At 36.8% G+C, this 21,900-nt stretch overlaps 2 protein-coding genes across 2 annotated transcripts in view; both read right to left on the bottom strand.

The window, feature by feature from the left end:
- The window catches only part of LOC134790936 (sodium- and chloride-dependent glycine transporter 1-like), a 28,045-nt gene extending 27,279 nt beyond the window's left edge, over positions 1–766 (bottom strand). The window contains exon 1 of the mRNA XM_063761949.1: positions 554–766. Coding sequence (XP_063618019.1) covers positions 554–677 — 124 coding nt within the window. The 5' untranslated portion in view covers positions 678–766. The remainder of the gene's footprint in view (positions 1–553) is intronic.
- Positions 767–901: 135 nt separating this feature from the next.
- Positions 902–21,526, bottom strand: LOC134790929 (uncharacterized). The gene is made up of 9 exons (XM_063761942.1): positions 21,392–21,526; positions 11,407–11,792; positions 10,400–10,616; positions 9,988–10,136; positions 9,439–9,633; positions 6,967–7,156; positions 2,075–2,292; positions 1,696–1,899; positions 902–1,075 (listed from the first exon to the last, which is right to left on the bottom strand). Exons 1-9 carry the CDS (start codon positions 21,501–21,503, stop codon positions 947–949), a joined length of 1,800 nt encoding a protein of 599 aa, XP_063618012.1. The 5' UTR covers positions 21,504–21,526; the 3' UTR covers positions 902–946.
- Between the last annotated feature and the right edge of the window lie 374 nt (positions 21,527–21,900).

The raw sequence follows: 21,900 nt of genomic DNA on the forward strand, positions 1-21,900 counted from the left end.
CAGATCTCCGTGAGCTCGGCGTCAGCAAGAGCTGGCGTGATACCGCTCAGGACCGAGGAAGGTGGCGTGATCTTGTGTTGGAGGCCATGACTCATTTTGGGTCATCGCGCCAGCCAAGTAAGGTATCTACTTAGCCCTGTATCGTCACATAATTTCATTTAGTACGAGGCGTTCTCAGCTAGAAGCTGGCTAGAAGTAAGACCGACCGACTTTAATTCTAAATTCTGACTTATTGTATAGCTTTAATGTACTTACCTCATTTTGATTAAAATAGGGACCGATATAAATCAATAAATCATACTAAAATGCTGATGTTAATTATCAATAATGAGGATATTTTTCCTCTAAGTTTGCTTCATAACCACATGTCTAGGATCCTTTGAATTCAGGCAATAAGTGTTTATCGATAGTTGAGGAGAAATCCCACTTGCAATATGTTTTTTAGCACAGGTTGATACCTATGATATGTAGGTATTGATATACAGTCTTATTCATAAATCCTTAATCGAGGAATGATCAGCGTTGATCTGCTGATTTAGCGGTAAATATTTACCTCCACCATTCCTATAGCATAGATAAGGAAATCTCCAGACGTTCCCAATGCCAACCGCGTACCCTAAACATGATAACAAATACTCGATCTGGCTGCCCCAGCGTTCACGAGGCGCCCCCGTCATTTGTTCTCGTAAGATTGTTGAAAACACTGATAACAATATTTGCACTGCTTTGATATTTTTTGTTTACTAACCCAGATTCTTTTTTTAGCAACTGACCAGTCACGTCCCAACGCAAACGATAGGGGTCCTCGCGACACTGAGTCAAGAGAGATTACAAATCGTATTCAAGTCAATAGGATAATGAGTTGTTGGGTACTGGTAGGTCCTAATAAAGGATATACAAATTGAATTGACAACGGTTTATTTTATAAGGTTTGCTTCCTTGTTTTTTAGAACCGGATGGCATCAATTCCGAAGCTGAACTGGCACGTCAGATTATCAGGAATCGGTTGCTTGGACAGGTCTGCTTCTGGTTTTCCTTTAACGGATTTTGTCGGAGCGTTGGAATACTGGAGAATCTGAATATGAAAAGTGCTTATTGAATTTCTCAATCAAAATCTTTGAAGTAAGAATCATATATGAATAAGCTTAATATTTATTTGAAATAACCTTGTTGACAATACACACTAGGCTATGCCTGTGACGTGGCAGCCGAGTTTTCAATTTGTAAGCAAAAGGTTAAGAAGAAACTAATCTAATAAACTAATAATTAAGGAAATTATGAAATTCAAAGAAAGAAAAAAGTAATAAAGGTATCTTAACACTTTCGCTGACAGGGTGACAGTACTGCAGTTAAGTGTTGTTAAGTCCACAAACAGCCCGCCTATCGTACTGTCAGCAAACGCGTCAAGCTATATTTTTTAATTTATAAGTATGATTATTTGTACTATTGTTGAGCGCGATGCGATTCGCCAAATAATCCTCATAAGCAGGAACAAGAACAAGGGTGTGCTAATTTATATTTTAGAATATTATCGGAAAGTCCCCATCGCCCCAATGTTTCGCGTCATTGTTACCGAGCGAGCGAAAGTGCTGAAAGGGCTGGCTCCAGTCTGGGTTCTTCAAAACGCAGCGGATAGTGGCGAGAAATACTCTGGATTCATGATGCAGGCTTTAGAGGCTAATCTTTATATATTACCGCAAGGTCCCCGTCGCCCCAATGTATCGCATCATTGGTGCCGAGCGAGTCGTCCCAATGAAAGTGCTGGGAGCGCTGGCTCCAGTCCGGGTTCTTCAAGGCGCAGCGTATGGTGGCGAGGACTACACGGGATTCGCCTGGCGATTGCTTGATCGTTGTAGTGCTTTTCCGGCTCTTTTCTGGTTTACCTGGTTTCCCCATTACCTGAAATAAATATATTTTCACTACATCAGCTGGTAAAGGCTCTCTTGATTGTTCAAAAACTGATGAGAAATATGCATTTATATCAATCGGAAAATATTGCTTGAAAGAAACGAATTATTATACGACTAGATTCTGCTCTAGTCGAACCTAAAACGAGCAGTAGCACATAACTTACCAATGTATACACCAGTCTTATAGTGACCACAGTCTGAAAGGTGTCTCTCAGAGCAACTAGATCCGGACAGAAGATCCTGACGGTCGGCTCTTGGAAATTCATCATCTTGTTCCACTGCACTTTGTTGCTCTCAAAGACGGTGTAGTTGAGGATTTCCCGGGACTCCTTGGGTACCAGGCGGGCGTAGATATCGGATTCATGTGAACTGGTTTCAGGTTCTGTCGATATTTTTGCATTATATAAATGCTGTACTACTAATTGCATTTAACCCTTAAATGCATAGTGTAGGATGCAGCCTACACAACACAAACATCAAACTTTATGCATAACTAGACAAATTCTATTTGTTGCGGTATATTATTTTGAAACTAATCCATTTTTAATTAAATTTACGCAGTGTTTTAATTTATAATACATAATTACATTTGTTTTAATAGGAAATGTATTATAATATGGATACGATAGAAAAATATAGTAAGAATAGAGTGCTCACTCCGTACATCCGTTTTGGTACCAAAACGACTATTATTTTCGTAGTCGACATCTAGCATCGAGTAGCGGTATACTGATAATTCCGCTCTCTCGTGTGGCGACTCTCGAAAATTGTAATGATCAACAATTTACAACTAATATTAAAAGCAGAACGAGTTGAATATAGAGTTCCGGTTAATCCGGTTATAACATTAACTGAAAATTGTTGAGCATTAGACTTTTCGGTCGCCGCAACATCTATTGACAAGTAGCAGTACCTACTGATAATTCCGCTACTCGATGCTAGATGTCGACTACGAAAATAATAGTAATCTTGGTTAGGGTGTTGCTTATTTCGTCGAAATTGAAATTGTCTATGTCTCACCCCCTTAAATTGTTCTCTTTCACTAAAAAACAAATGTGGATTTATTTCAGAATTTTTAATTTCGTTTTAGGGGTCGCTACCGAATTTAGAAAATTTGGATCCTTCATACATGATGATTTTTTTTTTATTTTTTTTTAGTGAGACAGTGAGTCAAAGTATATGGAAGCTATTTATATGTAATTCAATACTAGGTATAGTTAATATATATTTTTAAATAATTATTATTCCTGTTTTAGGAGTGCGCACTGCTGAATCAATATTTAGAACGCCTAAAACACGCATAATAAGCTTTAAAAAAATAGTGGTATTATTTTATGTTAAACTGCACATTAATACACCCTGTGGTCTCATAAAAAAAAAAAACTTAATCTTGTATGGAGGGTTCAAATTTTCAAAATTCGGTAGCAACCTCGTAGCAACCCCTAAAACGTAATTGAAAATTCTGGAAAAATCCACATTTGTTTCTTAGTCAAATATAATAAATTAAGCGGGTGAGACATCATCATCATCATCTCAGCCATAAGACGTCCACTGCTGAACATAGGCCTCCCCCGTGGACCTCCATACGCACCCGTTGGAAGCGACCCGCATCCAGCGTCTGACACATGACAAATAGAAAATTTTAACTTCGACGAAATAAGCAACACCCTAATCTTGGTACCAAAACTGATATATGGAGTGAGAACTTTATGTACTTTTTAGGGTTCCGTACCTCAAAAGGAAAAAACGGAACCCTTATACTCCTTATAGGATCACTCGTGCGTCTGTCTGTCTGTCCGACCATTCCCCCCCGCGCTTTATCTCTGAAACTACTGGGGGCCGATTTTTGAATTTCGACTACTCGATTTCGCGTATTTCATTAAATAATATCTCCACTACTAGGCATTTAAATTCTACTAATAGAATTGAAATCGAGTCGTCAATACCAATAGATTCCAAATTTCGATCCCTCGTATTTCAAAAATTAGCATTTCGCCGTTTTCCACCGATTTTCGAGTGACGAAATCGAGCGATCGAATTTCAAAAATCGGCCCCCTGAGCCTAAAATTTTGAAAAAAATACACTAAATACCCAACTAGCAAATCTATGTGCTATAAAAGTTGAGAGCACGTTTTTATTTTCGCTTTTTGGTGCTATAAACACTCGAATAAAAGTCTTGTAAACGTTTACTCAACGCGAAAAAGGCGCACTTATACAGACTAAAAGTGTTATAAAAATAGAGTAAGTGCTGTATAAGAAGCAAATCGATGCTGTAAGAGTTGAGTAAAAGTGGATAAAAGTGCTTCTAGTGTTTTAATAGCAACGATAGTGCTTTTATTCGATTATTTGTTCTATAAACATTAGCAACTATTACTCAGTGAAAGTGTTCTATAAAAGCAGCCGTATTGCTTTTTCTCAGCAAGAATGTTTCGTAAAAGTAGCCGAATTGCTTTTACTCGGCATTTTTAATGTATAAGAGTGCAGTAAATTCTTTTTCACCTCAGCAGCTCAAACAAGGGTACTTTGCTTCTTAAAAACAGTGAGCAAAATGCGATTTTGCTCACTGAGTGAGACAAAATGACATTCAAGTGACCTTTATAGTCAAATGTCATTTCAACATGCGGGGTCTAATACAAGTTCGATATACTTGGGTTCTATTTTCTCTGTCCCTCTAGGTATGTTCTCACTGCTTAGGGTGAAAAATTTTGTGTACTACACGAGATCAAACTTATTTACATCTCGTGCGCTTTTGAATCCCTTACTACGCTCAAGATTCTAAATTAGATTCACTCGCTACGCTCGTGAATCTATTATAGAATCTTTCGCTTGCACGGGACTCAAAATAAGCACTCGAAGAAATATCAAACTTTGATCTCTTGTTGTACAAATAACTATTATTCAACTAATATGTGCTAAAAACGATCTCAGGTAAGCGATTATATTTCAATTATTTGATGTTCAGGCAGCTTAAAAATGGAAGAGCCCCAGGCGAGGACGGCGTTACAACTGAGCTTCTGAAAGCGGGAGGCAAACCTGCACAGAAGGAGCTCCAGAACATCTTTAACGCCGTTCTCTTCGATGGGAGAACTCCAGAGGTGTGGAGTAGGAGTGTTGTCGTGCTGTTCTCCAAAAAGGGAAATAAGGCCCTATTGAAGAACTACCGACCCATTTCGCTCCTAAGCCACATCTACAAGCTGTTTTCGAGGGTCATCACGAACCGCCTAGCACGAAGACTCGACGAATTTCAGCCACCGGAGCAGGCCGGATTTCGAGGAGGATACGGCACCATAGACCACATCTTCACAGTGCGGCAGATTATACAGAAGATTGAAGAGTATAATCGGCTCCTGTGCTTAGCATTTGTGAACTATGAGAAAGCCTATGACTCCATTGAAGTCTGGGCTGTTCTGGATTCCCTGCAGCGATGCCAAGTCGACTGGCGATATATCCAAGTGTTGAGATGTCTGTACAACGCAGCTACCAATGGCCGTCCAAGTCCAAAACCAGCAGATTAAGCCTATCCCCATGCATCGTGGTGTGAGACAAGGGTATGTGATTTCCGCCAAATTGTTCACAAATGCATTGGAGGATATGTTTAAAACGCTCGACTGGAAGGAACATGGTATTAACATTAATGGCGAATACATCTCATACTTGCGATTTGCGGACGACATCGTCATCATGGCTGAGACGTTGCAGGATCTAGAGCATATGCTGACCGGTCTAGCTGATTCTTCTCAACGCATAGGTCTCCGGATTAACTTGGACAAAACGAAAGTTATGTTCAACGAACGTGTTGCTCCGGGACCTATTGCAGTACAAGGGGCTGTTCTCGAGGTTGTTCAGGAATACGTCTACCTCGGGCAAATACTGCAGTTAGGAAGGAACAACTTCGAGAAAGAGTCGAATAGAAGGATACAGCTGGGCTGGGCAGCATATGGGAAGCTGCGTCGAGTCTTCACGTCGTCAATCCCACAGAGTCTGAAGACAAAAGTCTTCAATCAGTGCGTCCTACCCGTGATGACATACGGAGCCGAAACGTGGACACTCACGGTAGGACTGGTCCATAAATTCAAAGTCGCTCAGCGAGCTATGGAAAGGGTTATGCTCGGAGTCTCTCTGAGGGATCGAACTAAAGTCGTCGACATAGCCCACCGGATTAGCAAGCTGAAGTGGCAGTGGGCCAGTCATATTAGCCGTAGAACCGATAACCGTTGGGGTAGACGAGTTCTCAAGTGAAGACCGTGCATCGGCAAACGTAGCGTAGGACGCCCTCAGACTAGATGGAGCGATGACCTTCGCAAGGCGGCTGGCAAGAGCTGGATCAGAGTTGCCGCAAATCGTGCTCAATGGCGTGCAATAGGAGAGGCCTATGTCCAGCAGTGGACGAGAGTAGGCTGATGATGATGATGATGATGATGATGATGATGATGATGATTCAGGCAATTAGCTATTCAATAGCTGTTATATGATTGTTATATAACAATTACGCTGAATAAAGGTGATTTAGTAGCGTTAACTCGGCATTTGTTAAAAGGTTGAATAAAAGTGCTAAAAGATAGTGCTATAAACGTTTATACGACGTGATTATAGCACTAATTAGCGAAAATCACTAAATAGTCGAGATAACCGCTATTATACGATATATTGGTGTTTCAACAATCGTAACTCGGCTGTTATACGATTACAGGCTGAGTAAATCAATTCTTATACGACTGTTTTGCTAGTTGGGTAGTTTTTTTTTTTTTATTCATGGCTTTTACTGTTTGGCCTCGCCAGGGGCCAGTAACAGCTTATGGTGTGAGTGGGGTCAGTGCTGCGGCCTGAAGGGCCGCGGCACTGCCAAGAGTGAAAGGAGTGTGAAAGAGATAGGTAGAAGTGAAAGATTAAATGTTAGAGTATAGAAGAGAGAAGGCTAGTTGGGTAGTACTTTACCTGGTTTTTAGAATTATGTCGATGAGTATTAGTTGTATGTCGTAAGAAAAGTACAGTCAGCGATAAAAGCTTGTACCAAAAATGAAATGTTTGCCAAAAACTTATTTCTCTATGCCGATACCTAAGTCTGCTTTACTGGGCTCCGCGAGCGATGACGGCTGCGTTTTTCCTCCCAATAACACTTCGGAATCGTATTCAGGCTGCGGCAGCATCTCTCTCAAAGATTCGTTGCGTCTGAACATCAGGAAATTCCTTCTCTTTGAGTCCAAGAGGGGCAGCTCTAGTTCCACGTGGAACGTCGTCGTAGCGCCCTATGAGCAATATCATTTTTTATATCTTAAGAGCCCCTCAACGTGCACACTAGCGCCACAGCGAAATAATCGTGATTATTTAAATTTAACGAAAGATATTGAAAAAAGGGGGCCGCTACGTACTGTACTGTGTATTTAAGTACCTTGTGAATACATCAAACTAGTTTTTATGTTGCTGGATTCGTCAATCTATGCATCCAAAGTTAAAACGGCCGCTTTTGTTTTGAGTTCCTAGATCGACGAAACCAGCAACATAAAAACTAGTTTGATGTATTCAAAAGATTTAAAAACACAGTACAGTACGTAGCGGCCCCCTTTTTTCAATATCTTTCGTTAAATTTAAATAATCACGATTATTTAGCTGTGGTGCTAGTGTGCACGTTGATGGGCTCTTAAATATGGTAAAGACTCTACCTCTCTACTGGTACCTAATCGAACAACGTTAAGTCTATACGATAATATTGCGTACAACTAGGGAATACATCAAATTATTTTATAAAATATTTTCAAATAACAGCAGGCTTTTTCTTAGTAAGTATATTAGATTCTAAGTCTACCTTACTGCAAAGAGAATATTCTTAATTCTATTGATACGTACTGAAAAGTATGATGTCAGTCGCTAAACACCATGAGTTTTGGTTTGGGTTTAGGTTACAGGTCCCCATTTAAAATACGGGATACGGGATGGGTAATAAGCAGTGATCGGGGATTTCTATGCCACACCGCGGGACATCAAGTCGAAATGGTAATATGGATACGCCGCTTGGCCCGCGATAGGAACAAAACTGTTAGAAAAGTTAACGCTATTTCGGTGTTGGTAATTCGTTTATAAAACAAAAAGGACTAAAAAAACAGTGTTGGTTTAAAGAAAAAATGTTATTCAAAAAAAGTTATACAAAAATATTCTTATAAGTACATATAATAATTTAAGTAAAACATTTTTAAAGAACCGTACATGTGTACGTACGTATTTCTATTTTAACAGTTATGTCGGGATGTAGTTTGTCATTAAGACACGTGGTATTTTTGCACTTAATAATACAGTGAAACCTGGTTAAGTGGGACCTGGATAAGTGAGAAACCTCTATAGCTGGGACTCATGGTGCGGTCCCGACACTTTAGCACTGAATTACCTCTGTTAGTGAGATAAAAAGAACCTCTATAACTGGGATTAGTTGTTGTGATTTTACAGTCACATTTACCTCTATAATTGAGACAGAGAGTGTATTTTACCTCTTTTACTGAGATTATATTTATAAGATTACATTTTCCTAATTGTTTTTTAGAATTTTATAGGAATTGACCTCTGTATCTGAGATAACGTCAATCTATGACCTCTCTAACTTGGACTTTATTGATCAATTTCCGTATTCTCACTAACTCTTAGTCTATTATTGCTTAATTGTATCTAAACGACTTCAAGTTTGATTTATTACTTTATATAGTTAAGACTATCGAAATGAAAGCTGAATCTTGATAAGTAACACGAATAAACAAATTTTCATTTAATACATTTCTAAGACGCAATGAAGTCCGTATCAAATATAATTTAATTTTAATACATCTATCCTTTAGAGAATCATTCAAAATAAATTCAAAGAAATATTTAAACAGACTTAAAAATATTTAGGGACAAGGATTATTTTACCTTATTTATTTTTAAAGATAATTACAAAATACCTTATTAACCACATCTCTAACTGAAATATATTCTATTCTCACCTCTATTAATGGAACCCTCTGTAAATGAGACAGACATTTATTTGTACCTGGCTAACTGAGAGCCTGGGTAAGTGGAATACCTCTTTAAGTGAGACAAATCTGCTCGTCCCTTGAAGTCTCACTTATCCAGGTTTCACTGTATAATGAGTGCAAAAAGCAGCTGCAGTGCGTTTTTTATTAAAAGTAAACCAACGCGTAACCAATGTATCGTTCTACTGACATTTATTTTTACGCGTTTACTACCTGCAACATGGGTCGGTCGTTGAAAGGCAATGCAAAACTGATAAGGTAACGCGAGCTTAGTGGTTTTATTGATATATTCAATTGATATGTAATCAAATTTTCAATTATTAATAATAATAAACGCAATACATGATTAATTGATTAACAGTAATATGCCAAAACACTCTCCTATATCGCACACGAATCCCGGAATCCCGCGGCATATCCATACTAGCATAATGATTGAGGTCATTCACCCCAAGTCGCATAGAAATCCCCGATCACTGGTAATAAGGCTAAGGGTACAGTTCTACTTTTTTAGCGTTTTTTTATTATACCTTATCAGGTTTTGGTGGCTGAGGTATAGACATGATTCTCAGTATAGTAAAGTTGAAGTAATTGGACCGGTAGTCATCAGGGTGTGGGTCCCAGAAATCTTCGTCGGGTCTATCCGTGGGTAGGATCTCTCGAGAGTCTAGCCATTGTAGTTGCGGTAGTCTCATGGAAATTATGGAGCTGTAGCCCATACATACCTGGAAAGATGTGATACAGATTTTTTTCTTTTAGTTAGCGATCAGACCAATAAAATGAGCATAATGGTATTCCGTTGGTCCCCCAGAATCTGTGTGCGCCTAAATCTTTGGAGGTATTGCTCAATTTGAGAACTAAGACGAAATACTTATTTAGTTTGCTAGTGACTCCACCATTTATCACGCTCTCATAAGCTGGAATATAATATAACAATCCAAGTACTTCTGCTTGATGGTTTTTAATATTTTTCATAATCTCGGACAAAATAACAGGAAAATTATAGTATATTTTAAGACTACCAGCGCCATCTTTCCGAAAACACTTTAACTACGAAGCAAGTGAATTTGGTAGCTTACTGAACACGGGTTGCCGGCAAGCGATAATGCCTTGAGATACGGCAGCGAACCCAGGCCATTTAGTACCGTTTGAAGATTATAGATGTCGTTATCAGACAAATCCAAAGTTGTGATAACGCGTGGTAGTCTTGGTAATCCTTGAAGACTTTCTGAAAAAATATACATACCTACTTACTTCAAACAATAGCCTACTACCTAGCATTGGAATAGGTACCTACTACTTCATGTTTGTCTAGATATTACTAAATTTAGGGTATGTAGCATAGAATTGTTTCACCTCATCACATCGAAACTGCCTTTAGAACATATATCAATCATTTTTGGTAACCAATTACGGTGATGTAAAAAGAAGACTCAAGTTTTTTTGCTATGTGTGTTAGCAATGACTACCATATTTATCTAATTGGATTACCGTTTGTCAATAAATTCTTAGCCAAGCCCAAATACAGCAAGGTCGGCGGCAGGTGTTCCGCGAACGTTTCAGTTCTCGATATCCGATTAGCTTGGAGCTCTAGTAGTTTCAGCCCTGGAGGTAGGAAGGCGGTGTCGATGTCACCAATGTAATTGCCGCACAGATTCAATGTTACCAGTTTGGTGAATTCGGTGAGGCTGCTGTCTAAGTTGGTTATCTATAAAAATAAATAGTCATTTGTTTAACGTAGTTACCTATTCGATGGATTGATTATTAGTATTATTACTTTAAGATTTTAGATACCTATACAAGTACAACCGACGGTAAGACTATCTCTGACAAAATTAAATCGCAGGAGTAGGGCATGGTTTTCTTTTTTTAGGGTTCCGTACCCAAAGAGTAAAACGGGACCCTATTACTAAGACTCCGCTGTCCGTCCGTCCGTCCGTCTGCCACCAGTGGCCTATCCCACAAAACTTACAATTACAATTTTACAAGTGTCAAGTTACAAATTTGTAATAATACAAATGTGCGTACCACAAAATATACAAGTAACAAATTTGTAGTGGAAAATTCATACAAATATGTAAATTGTATCGACAAGTCTACAATTTATTGTATCACAAAACTTTACAAACGCTACATATAGGCTGTATCTCACGAACCATGATAGTTAGACAGTTGAAATTTTCACAGATGATATATTTCTGTTGCCGCTATAACAACAAATACTAAAAACAGAATAAAATAAAGATTTAAGTGGGGCTCCCATACAACAAACGTGATTTTTGAGCGAAGTTAAGCAACGTCGGGCGGGGTCAGTACTTGGATGGGTGACCGTTTTTTTGCCGTTTTTTGCATTATGGTACGGAACCCTTTGTGCGCGAGTCCGACTTGCACTTGCCCGGTTTTTTACGAGTGTCCTTGGAGGTAAAAGCGTCCGGCAGGTTATATGCTTATTTGCCACTAACGTGATAAAATTTAAGCTTACTAATAGGTCTAGTTACCTCTGAGTCTAAAATTCTCAGCATCGGAACCTCCTTTAAGTCTTTCCTCAAAAGGGCACGATCTCCAGCTTTCACTGCTCTCTTTATAAGTTTCTCAACATTATCGGTGATACAGTTGACACTGCGGAAGCAAACCTTCCCTTCTTCATTACTTCTACTTATATCCCATTGAGTTAAGGGTAAAAGTATCTCCCATTGGTCCTGAAGGCTAATAGGTGAGTTTTCGTCTAGAAATCCGCTGAGGATACTTTTCTGAATTCTGTTCTGAAGGCCTTCACTGAAGGGTACTGTAGGTATATCCTCAATTAGGCATTTTGACCGATGAAACCTTCGAGCTAGTGCTTCGAGTGTCCAGTCGATACCCGTTTCAATTCGTTCTTGGAATCCTTGGAAGAAGAATTAGGGTTACGACCAAAAAAGTGGGTAGTGGGGAAGGTATTTGAAATCGAATAAGTATGTAAGTAAGTATACTTTATTCCATTACATTAAAGAACTTTTATTACTATTCTGAAGTTTATTACGACTGTTTTATAAAATTAGATCTAAATTTTATCTATGCATAAATCTACGCAAGGGCGTCTCCGGAGGGCGGCCATGGAGGCCGATAAAATATACTTTTTTATTCCCAAAATAACGTAATCAAAAGTGTTACTGTTAACAAAAAGCATACCGTAGAGTTTCGTATCTTTGCCTGCGCTACCTATTTTCGCCTAGTTTGACATAAGTTGCCATTAACAAAATATTTCTTATGTAAGCCTTACATAAAACTGCTAAATACAAAGTATTTTTCACGGGTGTCAACATTCTTCGAACAATCTGCGGCTAACTTCACACAGTTGACCTTTAGTGAGGTTTTTTCGTGACACCGACCACACGTTTTTTTGAACCAGTGTTTTAACTTCAGTTTTAAACGGTGATTTGGACCCGGTAATGATAAACTTTTTACATGATTATATCCTATAACTATTTCTTTTTTTTTCTTTTTTTTCATATGAAACTATTATTTAACGGCTAGCTTACGTTTAGAAGTCATACTTAATTGGATAAAACATTGGCGAGGGTACTTTGCGTCCATCTTGTTGCCAAATTTCGCCTACCCCTAGGGTTGACAAATTTTATGTACCACATTCATTGGTGGATGACATTACTTGTTTCCAAATTTAAATATTATCTTATGTTTGGTTATTTTAGTTTACGCTATACATGCAAATGTTTATTTCTACTCTTACCGATGTTGAGTAGGTACCAAATAGGTATTTTTATGTCTCACTTTATGTAAATAAGGTTGATTTGCTGTCAATTACGATAATAACAATAATTTTGCAACAATTATACAATTTCGTTAAAAATAAAAATAAAATAAAATTATAAACCATTACTCCCCTTTATTTGGCATGTTGGTTAATTTTTGGCAGCCCTAGTTTCATTATAGAAAATGTATGAAAACAACTTCAGACTGTTACCAAACTTCGCCTACTACCCCGTTTTTTAAAAATATGCCTAGTCTGGTGTAGTTAAGGTTCATAGTATATTAGTACATTCCAAGGAGATACGACTTAACATGTGTAAGTCACAGAAAAGTAAGTATTAGCGGCAAGGCATGCCATAGGCGAAGATTGGGAAAAATACCCAAACATCGCTTATTGCCTTTGGGGCCATTTATGACCAACTTAACCAATGAAATTCTAAGTTTTAGTGGTCTATACTGATAGTTGGGAGTACTAAAAAAATTTTTTTCGTCTTAACGGATTAAAATGCTTTCAAATTTGAGAGATTTTTTAGGAAAAGTGTCAAAATCCAATCGAAGATACGAAACTCTATTACGGTATCATCATCATCATCATCATCATATATATAAAATTGAAAAACCAGAACGAGATAAAAAACGAGGGAAGAAGCGAGATGGCGCCTTACAAATTTCTAAAAAAGTTTTTGACACGTTTCTCGAATACGACGCACGTATGATAAGAAAAACCTGTTCAAATCAATTATCTACATATGGGAATAGAACTAGAGCTTAAAAACTATCGCTTCCGATCGGCTATTTTCGGAAACTCTCGGTTGGTTTCGCTTCGAACTTCAAATAACCAAAATTATGTTTGTTATGTTGGTATGCAGTGATTTCGGCCTTTTTTACTCGAAGTAAAATAAAAAGTGCTGTCAACCTCAATCTTTTACCTTAGTTTATGCCCATACGAGTTGTGACGATTACACAATAAACAGTACGACGCAACTACCCGCTAGCTTCACTCCGTGGAGAAGGTCATGGCGAGTGGGTAGCTGGCGGAGTGCACGAGTGATAACAGTTGTTTCATTTGATCACCCAGTACACAACGGAGCCTGGACGTCACAGATGGCGACGAGGGTAAAATATTACAAAAAATTACGGAAAGGAAAGGTAACGGTGGCGGAATAAAAAAAAAACAAATCTAAGGTATGGAAATCCTAACCTAATAGCTACCGTATTTGTCCATTTCCTCCCGAGCTGCCGATTGTATTCAGGTAATACAAAATTTTGGGCGAGGTGATATTCTGTGTAACGATTGACGTACGGTTGTACATAATACGAAAATATTAAAACTGCAACGATTTTGTTAGGCGGTACTTACGTAAGTAGGTTATGAAATTCCAAACTCACGTAAGAGGAGTATTAAAGAAACTAATGCAGAATTTAAATATTACTGTAAAAACGTAGATCTAGTACCTATACCTAATTTTATAGTTTTGTTTACAATCAATGTTAATAAAAACAATTATGTATATGCACAGTTGATTTTGTCGACTGTTTACATAAGAACAGTGGTTAACTTTACAACTATTATTGAGTAAATAATAGATGATACGTAGCTCGGGAGGAATGTTTACTAAGCAAAGAAGAAATATACGCGTGCTTATTACACTAACTCTTTGACAATGGCTACTGTGCGTGAGCCTGGTTACCAAATGTAAATCCAAAAGTGTAATCAATGCAAGATAGATCAATAATTGGGGTCACTACAAAAAATAATGTACTCATGTTACATTATTCCTATGATGTGGCACCGACGTATTAGCCATGAATTTTTCCATGAAATGACAGAAACGAATATGCTAATGGTTTGCGTGTTACAAATACAGATGGTACATGGTTTATTTTCTGACTCAAAATCGTATATTAGAATTCATATGATATAAAGGGTAAATAATCAAACTACCTTCGCGGAAATCATGATTATTATGAGTTGTGTATTTACCGTTCATACTTAAAATATACCGACCTATTTAGTCGTGTAATTAAATACTAAGATATTTTTACATGAGGGAACGTATAGAGAAACCTGCATATCAAGTCGGTATAGTTGTATACATTTTATGGACCTTATGTCCTAAAAGAAATATTGTTCGGTTAAAATAACCAGTTATAATCAATTGAAATGCTATTTATAGCACGATATGGGTATGAATCGATGTTAACTTGGTGTCGATTTAACATGTATTCATATATACATAGGTATGTGCTGTTTATGATAATAAACAATGCTAACAGGTAACGGACCAGTTAAATTATCAAGGACCGTTACGATGTCAAGTGAGTCAAGAACTATAGATAGCGTACTTAGACTGATGAATGCCGAGGGCTTTGTTATTGTTTTACTGTAGGAGTAGACACGTAAACTCAGCATCAAATGAATTGATTAGTAAGTCGGAGTCGGACTAACAAGAAAAATAAATTGCAAGAAGTAAACTGTACATCACATCTATGCTGCAGTTGGTATAAGTAATAATTAGTAGGTTGAAACGTTCAACTGGTACTAGCAAAACAAATAGTTAGTAGGTTGAAGCTTTCAACCGGTACTAGCAAAACAAATAATTAGTAGGTTGAAACTTTCAACCGGTACTAGCAAAACAAATAATTAGTAGGTTGAAATGTTCAACTGGTACTAGCAAAACAAATAATTAGTAGGTTGCAACTTTCAACCGGTACTAGCAAAACAGATAATTAGTAGGTTGAAACTTTCAACCGGTACTAGCAAAACAAATAATTAGTGGGTTGAAACTTTCAACCGGTACTAGCAAAACAAATAATTAGTAGGTTGAAACTTTCAACCGGTACTAGCAAAGCAAATAATTAGTAGGTTGAAACTTTCAACAGGTACTAGCAAAACAAATAATTAGTAGGTTGAAACTTTCAACCGGTACTAGCAAAACAAATAATTGGTAGGTTGAAACTTTCAACCGGTACTAGCAAAACAAATAATTAGTGGGTTGAAATGTTCAACTGGTACTAGCAAAACAAATAATTAGTAGGTTGAAACTTTCAACTGGTACTAGCAAAACAAATAGTTAGTGGGTTGAAACTTTCAACCGGTACTAGCAAAACAAATAATTAGTAGGTTGAAACTTTCAACCGGTACTAGCAAAATAAATAATTAGTAGGTTGAAATGTTAAACCGGTACTAGCAAAACAAATAATTAGTAGGTTGAAATGTTCAACTGGTACTAGCAAAACAAATAATTAGTAGGTTGAAACGTTCAACTGGTACTAGCAAAACAAATAATTAGTAGGTTGAAACGTTCAACTGGTACTAGCAAAACAAATAATTAGTAGGTTGAAACGTTCAACTGGTACTAGCAAAACAAATAATTAGTAGGTTGAAACTTTCAACTGGTACTAGCAAAACAAATAATTAGTAGGTTGAAACTTTCAACCGGTACTAGCAAAACAAATAATTAGTAGGTTGAAACTTTCAACCGGTACTAGCAAAACAAATAATTAGTAGGTTGAAACTTTCAACCGGTACTAGCAAAACAAATAATTAGTAGGTTGACACTTTCAACTGGTACTAGCAAAACAAATAGTTAGTAGGTTGAAACTTTCAACCGGTACTAGCAAAACAAATAATTAGTAGGTTGAAACGTTCAACTGGTACTAGCAAAACAAATAATTAGTAGGTTGAAACGTTCAACTGGTACTAGCAAAATAAATAAGTAGTAGGTTGAATGTTCAACTGGTACTAGCAAAACAAATAATTAGTAGGTTGATTGTTCAACTGTTGCTAGCAAAACAAATAATTAGTAGGTTGGAACTTTCAACTGGTACTAGCAAAACAAATAATTAGTAGGTTGGAATTTTCAACTGGTACTAGCAAAACAAATAATTAGTAGGTTGGAACTTTCAACTGGTACTAGCAAAATAAATAAGTAGTAGGTTGAATGTTCAACTAGTACTAGCAAAACAAAAGAAATGATAAGCGAAATCATAACACTTACCTGCGATACAAACAGAGAATAATTAGTAAGTTGAATGTTGGACTGGTACTAACAAACCAAAAGAGTCAAATGTACCTAGTAACTAGTCTAGTAGACGCGATAGTGGTGGTTGGTACTAACGATAGGACCTTTTGTTATAGGTCGTCCAAATTAGTACAACATAGTACTTAAAAGTAAACTGACGCGATATAGTGTTGGTTGGTACTAACGATAGTATCTTGTTTTAGGTCATCCAAAATGTCCTAGATACCACCATTAGATGGATTCTTTGGCCCACCAAAACTTAATAGGGAGGCAAAATAGTCATAAACTGACATTATGTTAGTATAGAGTGACCTCCTATTATGTAATGTATTTATTGAATTCGGAATTATATAATAAGCAGTTTAGTGCCTCTGCCTACTGTTCCAGTTAACTTAAGGCGTAGGTATAGATGGATGGCCTCGGGAATAGGCATATCTACTAATGTAGATTCAGGATAGATTTCAATTATACAAAAAAAAAATACGGCAGTTGGAAAACATTTCCTGTAAAGTATTACAATTTAACCTTCTTCTAACCTATACCCGTATCATAAATTTACTGCATTTTGCAGATGTTCGTATGGGTAAGAACTTAATGTATCAGCTTAAATATATTATACGACTACTTAGACGGTATTCCGGTTAAAGATTGTTGTAGCAATCCTGTTGGAACAGTTAGAAGACAGGTTAAATTATAGTTTAAGAGAAACAAGCAGGTGACCAGGATAAGAGTAATAATGCATTCTGCGTAAGTAGCCGTGGAAATTGTGGAACACAGAGGCATGCCTAAACTGCCCAAATAAAACCTATAAATAGATGAGGATATACAATTCTTCAAAATCGTATATGACCCAGATTTCATATAATAAATCCCAATTCCAATCTATTTTAGAGCCGGAATACATGATTCTGTAGAATAATAATCAGGGCAAAGCTCAATTACAAACCCAAGTACAACAGGTACGTAAATAGACGCTGGGCCTGTCATAATACATCATGTCATGCAGTACCTAAAGTCAATGCTGTAAAAACTGAAGTGGCGATGCGGGGAGCCTTACACGGTGAGGAAGCACTGCTTACTTAACTAAACTACGAAACTATACCCAAGGCAACCATGACTAAGGTACTAACAGAAAAAACTCTAGTGACCAGCAGTTAACCTAATGTCTTGTAAATAGACATACGACTTTTGTCGGTTAACAGTGTAGATGACGAAGTTCCTTTTTAACTACCTAGGTAGTAGGTACACCTACTCAGATGAAGATGAGTGATGTGTGTGATGTGATGACTAATTATAATTAAGTGTAATTAAAAAAGGCACTTTACCGGAAAATATATTTCCTTATTTCAGTCACATGCATAAACTTACAATAATTAAGGATGCCAAAACGCTTAGGTATGCGGTTGAGACAATACATACATTAGAAATTATACATAGTCTCAGCACCGATACATTAAATCAAAACAGAAACAAATAACTAAATACTGTGTGTACGTACCTACACATTATAAAATAAAAACAATAAGTATTCGAATTAACCGTGATTTTGATCGCTCTCAATGACAGTTTGCCTGATGTTTAATTTGTTGAGGCTAACTAATTAAGAAAAACTAGTAGATTAAAGTTGTAGCTTGAACCACTTCATTGATCTACCCAAGAGTACACATTTATTGTACTAATTGAGCACTAAGACTCAAAAGACCAAAAACCTAGGTCTTATCATTTAGAAATGTTAAACGTAACGATAAAATGGTAAAGGACCTAAACATTCGAACTGTACTCTGGTGTACTCAGTATTTCATGGGATCATGGTTAGAATAATGGAATTCCATTGGTTCGTTGGAAGATGTTTATTGAAATTAAATGACATACTTACCAATGGCAGGATATAGGAAGCAGACATACAAGGTGTATACCTATGTTTCAGGTTTATAAAATATGTTGCAAGTAATTGAAATAAACCGAAGAAAAAGTGTACAAGTACAAATAATAATATTTATGTGACAGTCTGCCAGTAATTATTGTGGAAATAATAATACAATACTTACTGGTCACAATTCAATTGAAAAATCAGCTTTCAATTAGTAAAGTGTTACCTACGTTATTTTCATAACATAAATTGTAATTATGATTCTTCGCATAAGTAAGTTGCTAGAATAATATTACATTCGATATTATATTTGCTGTGTTACTTTTTGAGCAATAAAATTAATAAAATAAATATTTGGATTAATTGATGTCAAGATTATATTATTCAAGTATTATAATTAAAGAACGATAATTAGATATGTATGCAATGCAATTAATAATAATAATGGTCAAATAGGCAGGTAAATCTTAGTAGGTACCTAACAAATTAATAATATATAAATCTATTTATATAGATTATTGTTTGCTTAACCTATTCATAAGTAAAACTAATCATACTTGACGTGGTACCTCTACAACGAATGTAACATTCCTACTTTATTTGACCTTGGATTATCTTCAACTATTTTAAATTGCATTATATATATTAACATCATACAAGACTAGTAAAACAGAGTCAATCAGTTATTGCCAATAAGTAACTAATGTCCAAGACGCTTGGCAAGCTTACAATGTTATTGTACCTAAATCATGAAATAGGTATTAATTAGGCAAATATTATATTGTATGCTAATGAAAATACCTGGAAATGTGTAAGCATCAAAAGGAAAAGTAAATCTTTGAGTTATAAGCAATTGAATAAAAAACTCAAAACTGCAAATAGGAGAAGGAGAGGGACTGACACCTAAGAAGAAATTGTAAAAGTAAAATAATAGTTTTACAGATTTAAAGGCTTGCTAGTGTTGGAAAATATTTATTATTTAACTGTTGTAAAATGAATACATCCACACCTCGCCGAGTTTCTTACGCCGGTTCTTCTCGGGTCTGAGGTTAACCTTTCCGAACCGGTGGTAGTATACCTAGATTGGAAAAATAAATTAACCTAGCGAGTATAAGATAATACGATAAACTGAACTATTGTTGCATGATAAATATATAAAGTAAAATAAATAAATCATTATAAAAAGGGAGAGATGTGACGATTACACAATAAACAGTACGACGCAACTACCCGCTAGCTTCACTCCGTGGAGAAGGTCATGGCGAGTGGGTAGCTGGCGGAGTGCACGAGTGATAACAGTTGTTTCATTTGATCACCCAGTACACAACGGAGCCTGGACGTCACACGAGTGACATGCCATATAATGACTGATAATGACTTATCAATATCAATAGTAATTTGTATTTTGTTGTTTTAAATTTCTTTTTGAGTTATGTTATTCAGATTTACTTTCACAGCTTCGGCAAACAAATTCGTCCGGGGACCGGGCTGCCGAGATGGGCCAAAAATACAAAGTTGATAGCAAGTTATAATGTAGGTAGATAAAATTTAAGTGGATGTTCAGATATTTTTGAGCGAAACGACCTGGTGAAAATAAGCAAACGTACAGTCAGCAGTCGGCCAAATATCGTAATATAACTCTGTTGCTATAGAAATAAGGATGTGTTCCGATATACTGGCGGAATACTGAGAGACAAAAGTGGCTAAGCTTACATTGGCTCGGACATTTAGAGAGAATGGGAGAGGATCGTGCCGTGACGAGAGCGTACTTGGGACAACGAAATGGGAGACGCCCAATTGGACGTCATAGGTACCTACCGCTGGAACGACGTAGTTGCTCGAGATCTGCTTATCCTCGGCCATGGGGACTGGCGAAAGCTATCGCAAGACCGAGAAACATGGTGTGTTTTGTTTTGTCTTTTCTCGGAGGCCAGGATTCACATAACCGTGGTAAGTAATGTTAGTATTCAGAAAGGGAAATCGGGAGTACGTACGTTTGTACCAAAAGGCGATTTATGGGCGGTGGACGTCCATATTCGTCTTAAGGCGGAAATTAATCTAATGAACGTTTTTGCAATTAGGCTTATAAAAATAAATAATAATTTTATGTTGAAACGAGTTTTATGTAATTAACTACGTAGATGAAAAAGTATAATTTTGCCTTTTATCAAATCACATAATTTTTTTCAGATGTTTTGCGTATTAAGTTATCCAAATAACGGGTACAAATAAGAAATCCCTATCACCGTTATGAACCCTGGCAGGGTTGACACATTCTTTATTTTATTTACGCGAGCGGAGCTGCGGGCCCGTCTAGTATTTAAATAAAATCGACTTTGTATACATATTTATAAAAAAGCGGTTTCCATCTGGATAAAAGAGATCCTGATTTAATTTGCTTCACATATTAAAAGACAATATTATTTTGTATGATGCATTGGATTGCTATCCACTTGCTATCACCATGAGGCTATCACGTTCCCCATACACCTAGGTGATAAAGCCAGGGCCCGTTTGATGTCATTCTCGTATTGCTTGATATCGATTTTTCCTTAAGTTTAATATAAAATAAATACATACGAATTGGCTCCGTTTTACAAATTGGTGTGATTTTATTTTTTATTTCAATATATGCAATGTCACAGTTCGAACGAAATGAAAACTTTATACTCATTTATTCCGTACCTATTCCTGACCGGTGCTTTGAGATCCCCTGAAATGACATCTTGACATTTAAGTTTTATTTATTACCTTTTGTGCGCGTGAGAATAAAAAAGTCAATTCTAAAAATATGTTAGCAGTAGGGAAAACAAAATTATAATTATAAGTGTATTGCAATACCTTCTAAAACACCATCGGGTAAAAAAATAAGACTTGAGTCACTTATTGGTTGACGTACAATCGGCGCTAGAGATTTTTTTACCGGTTCTTTTGGCGGCATTTTCCTATCCATATTGTTGACGGGGCTAAATATTCGACAATTAAAAAAAAATCGCAATTAAAATGTTCTTATTCAATCCGTATAAATAAAAAACAACGTGATACATGTAAGAAAACTTTCAGCAGTGTCAATGTTGATTTTCCATTTTCCATGGATTTCCCTGTCGGTAAAACAGTGCGTCGCTAGTGGTTCGTCGAAACTAAACTAGATGGCGCGGGAGTAGGTGTGTTTATTCGCGACACACGACAGCGGTCAAAGTGCACGTTGTCTTGTAGAAAACGAATACATTCTGCCGTATGAACGCCGACTCGATTCATAATGTAGCTGGCCTCCGCCGCGGTGGATGCGAACTGTATACATCTGCCGACATTATCGGACCATTATTATTAAAAATCGCGTGTGAAATAAT

The sequence above is a fragment of the Cydia splendana genome, chromosome 5 (genome assembly GCF_910591565.1).
Source record: "Cydia splendana chromosome 5, ilCydSple1.2, whole genome shotgun sequence".
Lineage (NCBI taxonomy): Eukaryota > Metazoa > Arthropoda > Insecta > Lepidoptera > Tortricidae > Cydia > Cydia splendana.